General features: G+C 42.5%; 1 protein-coding gene across 2 annotated transcripts; it reads right to left on the bottom strand.

Annotated features, from left to right (window-relative positions):
* Positions 1-910: 910 nt before the first annotated feature.
* LOC127317687 (probable DNA helicase MCM9) lies at positions 911-9,187 on the bottom strand. 2 transcript variants are annotated; one of them, XM_051348283.2, is made up of 20 exons: positions 8,900-9,187; positions 8,718-8,820; positions 8,503-8,632; positions 8,272-8,410; positions 7,544-7,610; positions 7,125-7,299; positions 6,796-6,895; positions 5,933-6,030; positions 5,718-5,783; positions 5,470-5,562; positions 4,266-4,382; positions 4,060-4,132; positions 3,203-3,269; positions 3,021-3,102; positions 2,450-2,571; positions 2,095-2,189; positions 1,765-1,874; positions 1,652-1,699; positions 1,398-1,550; positions 911-1,062 (listed from the first exon to the last, which is right to left on the bottom strand). In XM_051348283.2, exons 1-20 carry the CDS (start codon positions 9,052-9,054, stop codon positions 1,007-1,009), a joined length of 2,049 nt encoding a protein of 682 aa, XP_051204243.1. In that variant the 5' UTR covers positions 9,055-9,187; the 3' UTR covers positions 911-1,006. The 2 variants fall into 2 exon arrangements, with proteins under 2 accessions (XP_051204243.1, XP_051204239.1); XM_051348279.2 differs by having other exon boundaries at positions 1,652-1,711.
* Positions 9,188-10,866: the final 1,679 nt, after the last annotated feature.

Genomic DNA, 10,866 nt, shown 5'->3' on the forward strand with positions numbered 1-10,866 from the left:
TTGTTGATGTGTTTGGTGATGCTATGGTGAATATATATGTTGTATATGTTATATATATGTGAAATGCAATTTTGAAATGCAGGGATTAAAGAAAAACAGAAAAAAAATGAAAAAACCAGGGGCCTTTGCCGTGTGTATGCACATATGCACACGGCAAAGGACTTTTGGTCACTTTGCCGTGTGCATACGCACGGCAAAGGCGCCACGCGTCGCCAGCCTGTGCTCCTGGCACGCTGCTGGGTGTGCCTGGAGGAGGCTTTGCCGTGCGGGCTGGGGTGTTGCCGCACGGCAAAGGGAGCAGGCCCGGCAGAGTCAGGCGCACGGCAACGTCCCGCCGCACGGCAAAGAATCGGCCGCACGGCAAAGAACAGCCGCACGGCAACGAGGCGCACGCACGGCAACGATGCCTCGCACGGTAAAGCGGCTGCCGCACGGCAACGTAAGGCGCGCACGGAAAAGACCTTTGTCGTGCATGTTGGTCATGCGCACGGCAATGTCGTCTTTGCCATCGGAGACTATGCCGTGCATACGTTGCCGTGCGTCGACGCACGGCAAAGCCTTTGCCGTGCAAAATAGGCTCTTTGCCGTGCGATCGGTCGCACGGCAACGACGAGTTCTCCCGTAGTGCAAACAATGTAAATTAATGTGACATACCACCGTATCCACATACTGATACTCTTTACCGGGAGTGGCAAACATATAACCATATTGTTGCATCAAATATAATATTATGTACTACTAGAATAGTCCTCAAGCTTCTTAAGGACTATCCTCTCCTGTTCGACATGTCAAGACAAATAGAGACATGGGGAACACTGCTTATCCCTTTACATAATTATTATAGTCTTCCTAGCCCAGCAATTGTGATAGAGTACCAAGGCACACAACGATCCATGATACAAAGCCAGAGAATGCCACCTTAGCATATGGCTATGCAGAAATGAAGATGATATGTGAATGCTCATGACTCTTCGACTAGCTGCATCAGATATTATGGAGTACTAGACTAGAATAGTGGGTAGCCTTTAACCTTCTCACGGATTATATTCGCCTGTTCCATATCTATACATGTCAAGACAAACAAAGATATAGGGAACACTGATTATCACTTTACATAATCTATGGTCACAATGATGCATTCCCTGATGTAAGTAACTCAAGCGGCAATGAGCCAGTCAGCAGTAAAATATAGACTGCTCAAAATCAAATTAACATGTGATTGAAAGAGTATATCCTAGTTTACCCTAAAGGCTGTGCCAAGATAGTATGCAAGAACCCCCATGTGCAGTTGAGCAAAGCAAAACAAAACAAACATGAGGCAGTTGTGAACTTAAGTTTTCAGTGGTCAAATTCCAATATTCATGAATAAATATGGTCTGAATAATATGTTTGGATACATTCCTGATCAGGATTCTCTCGGAAGTTGGAGTTTAGAGCATCTCCAGCACTGTCTACGACTGCAGATGTTGTCATGGAGGACTCAATGCATAATATGGCAGCAATAGCATCAAGTTCTGTAACCTCATCTCTGAACATTAATCTTGCATGTGCTACAAAAGAGGGAAAAATAGAACTGTCAGAATGAGGCAAGATGAGAGTCAGGAAACATATCTGAAAGGGGAAAAGGTCCACTGGAGATGAAAGAACATGCCTTGCGCTAGCCTTATCAAACTCTCAAGCATACGCACAGTTGTTCTCGCTGCACAAAATACTGCTTTTCAGAGGCTGCAGAACTCTCCAAGGAAACATACATGATTTTCTAACCTGCATTCTGTGTTCCAGAACTCCTTTGTAGCTGATAATATCCTGAGATAATTCTTTCTGCCTCCTTTGTCAGAACTGGTTTAAACCGGTGTCTCACATAGTGGATATACCTGGGTTTTAGGATATTGGAGCATCATTATACATCATTCACAATGACAATAACAGTCTCAGCGGTAAAGTGCACAATAAGAAAAAAAAATAAAAAAAATCAGCTGCTCATTAAGCATGGTCTGAAATAGCACTTGCTAAGGCAGTAGAACATAATGACACATGTACTCTCATTTCAGAGCAAAAATCTCTAGGCTCAACATTGTCATGTTGGCTATCTACCTTCTCAAAAAGGGAAGTGTCCACTCTTCTATGCCCAAAGCGGCAGTGCTCTTTACACCAGAATCACTTGTCTTTTTTTCTTCTGCTTTAGTGCTCTGCACAATTTCCAATAAAAGTGCTTAATATAGCAGTTTATTCCAAAATGACATTCTGGTATATTACCACATAGAGTTGCTATTGGTATTGTTAATGTATATGCATATGGTCCATAGCTTAGCAAGGCCTATAAGGCCCACATCTTATATACGTTTAGACTACACAATCGAGATAAATGATTTGGCCATTTTTCATGTTTCCGAAGAAGGGTAAGCTCAACAAAAGAGAGCAAGCTCAATATAAAAGCAACGAAATGTACCTGGGCTAATATATGAGATGAAATTATGCCATCCAAGTCAGGGTTCTTTCTATCCAAGAGAACAATAACTATATCAAATCTACTTAACAATGGTCCTGACAGTGTTGTATTCACAGATAAGGCTGAAAAACAGAAATACGGATACATTGATCAGATTAGATGAACACTTGTCAAGAACTTTGAAATGGGCAGACAGCTCAGTAGCATTCATCCACTTTATGATGCCTTGCTAAATCAATATCCTAATGTAGATTTAAAAGAGTTTATATAGTTTATGGATGTACTTCAAATGAATCTAAATAAATTACTATACGAATAAAATACCATTATGCCAGTTGCACCATCAAATTATGAACCGTCAGAGTGTTAGTCTGTGATTTTGAAGGCATTTATGGCATCTCTGGTAGTGTTTATGCCACGCTTGGATTGGGTTAGAAACTTAACACAAATTACATGTTATGCTGTCATCGTTAAGAACTGAAGAAGTCAATATGTGATGCCTGAAATATTGCCTTAGGTTTTTTAACTTTTTGAAGTAACATGGCTATACTGTTTGAGTTAAGTGCAGTACATTCATCAGAGTCGTACTGTCCTTTGGGATTAGTGGCACCAAAGACAGTAGTCCTCGAAGTGAGTGTTGTCACCAGTCCAGCCTGAAAGATAAGGAAATAATAATCCATGATCAAGGTGCATGGGTGGTGAGCTTGAATGGCTCATTAAATGGCAATTGTATCGAATAAAAAGGCTTGGTACCTTCGCAACACTTATTGTTTGTTGTTCCATGGCTTCATGTATTGTTGTCCTGTCATGCTCTCGCATACTATGATGAGAATGTTAGACAGGAAATATGTCAGATAAGACATTGAGGTTAACAGGTGTTGCTTTGATTTTAGCAGAAGGCCAAGAGCATGAAATAGTAACATAGTATGTCTCCCAACACTCCAAAAAAAAGCTATGCGTTTAGCATGGAAAATACATCAGAAAAAATAGCTTAAATATGCATGCATATTATATGGGAGATCAATCGCTCAATGGGAGGCTGGGGCTTTGCAGCTGCGGGTCCCCAGAACTATAGGATAGGGATTAGACTAGTCATAGTGGGAAGTAACATAGAGTAGTAACATGCACATGTTACTACTCTATGTTACTACCTTCATAGTGGTTAGTAACATCAAAGTAGTATCATATATGTCTTCATTAATTAGCTTATAGACTCATTGTATCTTAAGTGTGATGTTACAGTAACTAGCTATGTTACTCCATCCTCCTCTCTCCTCATTAACTCACTGCCACATAAGCAAATTTGCTGAGTTGGACACTTAGTTACTAGTGAAGTTACTCCCACTATGAGTAGTCTTAGGGAGGTATCAGCTCGGTTGGGAACTATGTCTAGATGAGATCATTTAAGCAAAATATACAAGGATCTGATCCATCAGTGAATCTCATGCATGACATAACCTCCCATAATAATCCATTCTCAATATTTTCAGTGCCAGGACAGTTAAGTGACAGATCAGGAACTGGAATCTGTTCTCAGATAAAACAAGAGCCACTGATCGCATTAGCAAATAATGGTACCGGGTAGCAATTGGAGAAAGAAACAGTCAAACCTATCAAATTCATCTATGCAGCATAAACCACCATCAGCCAAGACAAGGGCACCAGCCTCAAGCATCCACTCACCTATCATTATATTCAAATGAACATTGGAACCAAGAAAACCAGTAGTCCAGTACTAATGTCAAATGAAAATGTCACCAAAGTAATGTATAATGCTGACAAGGAATGGTGATGTTGAACACTAAAACATATATACCTCCATCCTTGACAGCAGTGACAGTCAAACCAGCACTGGTACTTCCAAGACCAGTTGTAATCACAGAACGGTTGCTCAATTTAGCAGCAAACTTCAAAAATTGGGATTTACCAGTACCTGAAATTCAGTAAAGCACAATACAGTTGCGTCAAATGTATATGTACAATCTTTAGATGTGGTACAGAAAAGTAACTAATACAATCTTGTAAGTTTTAGGATGTATTTGTATTTTTGTTAGAGTACGTCATGGGCCTGGGCCCGTTAGTCTTATGGTTTGCTTAGGGGTCAAGTAAGCCTTGCTTGGGAGTCAGGTAAACCTCTCTATATATGGAGAGAAGATGTATCAATCTAATCAAGCAAGAATTAAGAAGGACCCCGGCCGGCCTTCTCGCGCCCTCGCAGCTCTCTCTCTCCCTCCCAAACCCTAGCAGCCACATAACAATTTTTAACAACGAAAATGTTTTTAGAGTGTATCTAGTAGGTTTCCACTGCATGCCACTTTGGATTTAGCACCACCAAAGCATTTCATGGCATGTGTATGAACTCTTGAACAGTATCACTTGTGATCTTGCATTTACCACTTCGGGGCCACATTGGATTGCAGGAAATAGAAAAGATAGGAATATGAAAACACAAGATGTAATACATATTCCTAGTGGATTTCAAAGCACATGATATTTGCAGGTGATACATTTCGAATTTCGAATGGTGCACAGGAAATAAACACCCGAATCCAAAGAAACCCGTGATCTGCAATCATCAGCTAAAATATTTATGTTTACTCCTATAAGTATTTGAGTTGGAAGTGACGGTTCATCTGCCATCGCATCTCCTCTCCACCTTCTTCATGACTGGCCATCTCTCCAAGATTTCTATCATCTTGATTTAGGGTTTGAAAAAATATACCATATGGTTATTTTTATAGTTCTGCTAATTGCAAGTTTCTTTGTTTTTTCTAACTCTCAGTTTTTGTGGTCATGATGGAGACTCAGGTGCTACATGATTAGATATTTTTGTATATATGTACCAACTCAACGGCATTCCTCTATTACTGTGAAATATCAAAGTACTTACTGATGTGAAAATTTGAATATGTAATTTTCGAGGGCAGGCGGTGGGGAGTTCTCTCTCTTTGTGTAGAAATATAACAAAATTTATAAAGCTAAACCCTCTCAATAAAGCGTGTGATTATTAACATTAGTACCTGGATCACCAACGAGAAGCATATGTGGTTCACCACGAACCTTTGTTCCAGAAGCATCAACATGCTGCACTCCGCCAATCAATGTGAGAGCAACTGAAAAATAAATATACCACGAATAGTTAATATGCTATAACAGTATTTGACACAGGAATGCTTAAGAACATATTAGTTAATGATTTCCTTCCATACAAGGCTAAAAACACCACTGAATTACCAAGAGTACAGCTTACTGAGAGAAAGTAGCATACCTGCAAGCTTTACCGTAAATAGGCCATAAATCTGAGGACAAATGCCTTTCAAGATTTCATTTCTTCCTATGTACCCAAAAAGGAAAATATGTAACTTATAGCAGTGATTAAATGGCGAGAAAATTGCAGGATGCAATTTGAGATACAGAAGATCAGGGTTTTATAGCTTGAAAACTAGAAGCGTGCCAACCGAAAGATCCAGGCAGGTTAGGAACCTTTTAGTGGAGTATCTCTGTGTTTTGCCCAGAAAAAATCGAACTCCTGGATAATTTCCTCAGGGATGTCTATACCAGACTTCAGCTCATTAGTTCTCCTGTAAAACACAGTGAATAGACATAAGCCATTCATAAAAATCAGCACTACAGAAGGCATTAGCATTGTTTAAACTTCACATCTCAGCAACCCAAAAGCGCTGAACAAATGTTGTCCATGGTGGAATGAGTGGAATGAAATACATCATCGACTCGCATCACAAACTGTAGAGGAAGACTTCCCATCACATAAGACCAAATGATACTGTAGACATCGACATATCTATTACATGAAAGAATTCCATTTTTCAACACAAACTCAATATACTAACACGGCAAAACATCAACAGTAACAACAACATTAAAGTCTTTTTCCCAAGCATGTTGGGGTAGGCTAGATATGAAACCCAACAGAAGAACATCAACTGAAATTCCATAAATTTTATGGAGTAGCAATAACATATCAAAGCTTTTGATATTGCTTTGATTGAACTGGAGAAAAGTGAATGATTACTTGCAGGTTCTTAATTAGCATGATATCTAGGGAAAACAATGCTTCAAGGAGCAAGCATCCATACTTGGTCCATGACATGCTCGAAAAATATTACAAACATAATGATTAATGTGCATAAATCAAATATTCACAAATGACATAACAATGCTTCAAAGAGCAAATATCCATACTTGGCCCATGGCATGCTTGAAAAATACTAAAAACCCTAATGATTAATGTGCATAAATCAAAGACTCACAAATGGGAAAGAAATTACATACTACTTTATTAGAGCTGAAGTTGGATCGGAACCATAGTACGACTTATCAATTACCTCGCGTAATTGGCAATAAAGACAGGATCAAGGTTGCAACGCACATCCTTAACATCAGAGGACCACTTTGCAGACAATATACCACTAACAATGACGTCATCTGAAGAAAAAACACACTTCGACTGTAAAGGATGCAATTCAGGCAAACGAAACGCATCACTTTTAAGTTGGGACTTCGGAACAATGAGAAATCAACATAAGGAATTTCCTAACTTATCCGGTTAAGCTCCTTATATAAAGATTAAGCACTGTGATTTTCTTTTCAAGATCAGCAAAACATAACTTGTCACAGACCCCTATGAATGTATGAGCCCAAAGAGGCCACCTACCTCCAGCTTTAACAATATCAACAAGGTCATCCATCAAAATCACGGGCATTGAACGGGGTATAGACCCAACATCGAGAAGTTGTACGCTTTCTTGGATTTTTATTTCTTGATAATCATGACAGGTTATGCTATCTTCAATTAATTGGAAATAAGCACTTGGACAGCCTTTTGAACTCTGGATGAATAGCAAAACTATTAGAAGCTACTTCACAGAATATGGCGTACAGCATCAAACAATTATGAAATGTAAACAGGTAAATAAAAACAGTAGATAGCATGTGCATTGGCCATAAGAAGATAATACCATTGTCCACCAGAGGTAGAGAAATATAGGTCGAACCAGAATAACTAATACTTTTCTTCACTCAGTGAAATCATACTGTACCTTCGATTTAAAAAGAAGTAAGGAAATGCAATACCGTGGATGGGCAAGATGCAGGAAGAGTTATACGATTCCCAGCCTCTAGCTCAGGGTGGCAGCGGAAACTATTCAAAAGAGAAACAAATTAAGGACTGGTGTATCTATGACAAAAATGTATGTTCATGACATTCAAGTAAATTCAACACAGTTTGTAAGAAGTAACGAGGAGATCTTCGTATGTTAAGAGGCACAAAATTATGTATCTGAAATTCTTAGCAAGGCAAGCAACGGATTGATTCAGTCTCTTGAGTGTATCTCACTCAATTCTTAGAAACAATGCTACTTCCTTAGTTAAGCGCTTAAGCCTCTCACACTGCATGATTTTCAACTACATGCAAGAGAAGCTTCGACTCTGATTACAAACTTGCTCGCCCAGCTTTTGGCTTGCAGGCCTAAGGCACCGAAATAGGCTAGCGTCTCCCAGCATCGTAACAGAAGATGACAATCTTGGCAGCACAACTAAGAACATTTAGTTACATATGAAAACAGATATTGACTTCAGTTCAGGAAGATACGATACTTTATCTGGTTTCTTAAGAAAATCCACTGCCTAACCACCTCTATTAGTTGATCACAATCTAAATTACTGAATTAACACTGATATGCGGTTCAGAGTTATGCCTCAGAAGGCAATACTGCTTGCAGACTCAAGGGATTCAGTTTCAGCCAACACTAGTAGTCTGGTACATACTGTTAACTATGACGTCCTGAACATGCATCACAAACCTGTGGCTGCATTTCCTGCACTGATACCACCGCTCGCCCTCGATCATCTTCACACCACCTGACCTGATCACAGTCCCCTTCAGAGTCAGCAGAATCCCCCTATGCTTCACCCTTACCTTCCCAATGCTCGGCGAGGATTCTGCAAAAATAACACCATCATTGGCAACTATAAAAACCAGGCCAGGCCACCATACAGTCTTGCAAGCATTTCAACAAACAGGAAAGTCGCACCCGGGAATAGAAGTGGCGACCCGGAGGTGTTGACGCGCACGTGCACAAGCTTCTTCTGCACCGCGGAGGGATTCGACTTATCCGGAGTCCCCATCAACTCGCTCATATTGAGAATTTCCAACACCTCACTCTGCTAGTAAAACCGATGGTAAGGAAACGCGGGGAAACGAAAAAAAAAAAGGGATGCATGTCGTGCAGGAGGTTGGTCTGCTCGCCTGGGCGCGTTGAGCGGCGGCGTCGAAGACGAGGAGGAAGGCCTTGGGGTTGCTGTACAGTGCGTTGCCCAGTTCGGTGTCGAAATCGAAGAGCTCCGCGAAGCTGCGAGAGGAGACGGGGTTAGGGTTCGGGGCGAGCAGAGCGGGGGCGGGGTGGAGTTGGAGTTGGAAGGAGTACTCACTCGATGACGAGGGGGAAGTGGAGCGTGGGCTCGGAGTGGAGGAGGATGCGGCGGAGGTCGTCGGAGTGGAATCTGCGCAGGAACTTGGCGAGCATAGGCTCGTACCCTGAAAGCTCGGCTGCGTCGCCGTGGTCGTCGGAGAGCGGCGGCGGCATTTGGGCGGCGATTGTGGTTTGGGCGCGAAATGGCCGAGGAGGGAGGAAAAGGTGGTTGTCAGGACACGGCGTCGCACGGGGAAGAAGGCGGCGGACGGTGGTCGCGGTGCTCGTTTCCTTTTTTTTCTTCCGAGACTTCGGCTTTGGGGGCGTTTTCTTTGGTCATCTTGCGGGCTTTCGGGCAAGGGTTCACCCGGCCTGTTGCATGAACGCGTTATGGAAGGTGCAGTTTTTTTTCTGCGGGGATTTCGGAGAGTTTTATTCAGCTGAAACAGAACCTGAATGATCAGCTCCTCCTTGAAATAGGCTTTCGCCCCGCTATATTAATATAGCAACATCGATACAAGATAGAGACCACCGCTGGGGCAAACAGCACATCAAAGCCCAAAAAAAAACATAAGAAGAAGAAAAGAGGAAAACAACGTCGACAAAACCGGATCGACGAAAACAGTGATGATCCGCAACCGTTGCGCCCTCCGGAGAATTCCCACCACGATCTTGGCCTCCGAAGCGCCGCATACCAAAGCAGCACCTTCAAGAAGGGATGCGACCATGACGACGTTGCTGCCTGATAACCCACAAGTATAGGGGATCGCAGCAGTCTTCGAGGGTAGTATAATCCAATTTATTGATTCGACACAAGGGGAGACAAAGAACACTTGGAAGGCTTAACAGCGGAGTTGTCAATTCAGCTGCACCTGGAAACAGACTTGATCGCAAGAGTTTATCAGTAGTAACAGTTTTATAGCAAGATAAAGTGAAATAACAAGACAGTAACGAGAGACAGCAGTAGTGATTATAGTAAACAGCAGGATTAAAATACTGTAGGCAAGGGGACGGATGACGGGCGTTGCATGGATGAGAGGAACTCATGTAATAATCATAGCAGGGCATTTGCAGATAATAATAAAACGGTGTCCAAGTACAAAGCAATCAATAGACATGTGTTCTAATTATAGTCGTACGTGCTCGCAATGAGAAACTTGCACAACATCTTTTGTCCTACCAGCCGGTGGCAGCCGGGCCTCAAGGGAATCTACTGGATATTAAGGTACTCCTTTTAATAGAGTACCGGAGCAAAGCATTAACACTCCGTGAACACATGTGATCCTCACATCACTACCATCCCCTCCGGTTGTCCCGATTTCTGTCACTTCGGGGCCATTGGTTCCGGACAGCGACATGTGTATACAACTTGCAGGTAAGACCATAAACAATGAATATCATGATGAAACAATAACATGTTCAGATCTGAGATCATGGCACTCGGGCCCTAGTGACAAGCATTAAGCATAACAAGTTGCAACAATATCATCAAAGTACCAATTACGGACACTAGGCACTACGCCCTAACAATCTTATGCTATTACATGACCAATCTCATCCAATCCCTACCATCCCCTTCGGCCTACAGCGGGGGAATTACTCACACATGGATGAGGGAAACATGGCTGGTTGATGGAGAGGCGTCGGTGATGATGATGGCGATGATCTCCTCCAATTCCCCGTCCCGGCGGAGTGCCAGAACGGAGACTTCTGGCTCCCGCGACGGAGTTTCGCGATGTGGCGGCGTTCTGGAGGCTTTCTGGCGACTTCGACTTCTCTCCGTGCGTTTTTAGGTCGAAGGCAATATATAGTCCGAAGGAGGGCGTCGGAGGCCGGCCGAGGGGGCCACACCACATGGCCGCGCGGGCCCCCCTGGGCCGTGCCGCCTTATGGTGTGGGGCCCTCGGGCCTCCACCTGACTTGTCCTTCTGGCTCCGTCAGTTTTCTGGAAAAATAGGGCCTTCTGCATAAATTCCGAGGATTTTC

The sequence above is a fragment of the Lolium perenne genome, unplaced genomic scaffold (genome assembly GCF_019359855.2).
Source record: "Lolium perenne isolate Kyuss_39 unplaced genomic scaffold, Kyuss_2.0 unplaced12, whole genome shotgun sequence".
Lineage (NCBI taxonomy): Eukaryota > Viridiplantae > Streptophyta > Magnoliopsida > Poales > Poaceae > Lolium > Lolium perenne.

Bases quoted from the DNA above. Each gene is read 5' to 3' on its own strand.
- LOC127317687 (XM_051348279.2), bottom strand. From the start codon at position 9,054: ATGCCGCCGCCGCTCTCCGACGACCACGGCGACGCAGCCGAGCTTTCA. The intron at 4,133-4,265 runs GTATATATGTTT...ATATAATGATAG, and splicing joins CACTGCTGTCAAGGATGGAG to GTGAGTGGATGCTTGAGGCT. The intron at 2,572-3,020 runs GTACTGCACTTA...TCTGTTTTTCAG, and splicing joins ACAGTACGACTCTGATGAAT to CCTTATCTGTGAATACAACA.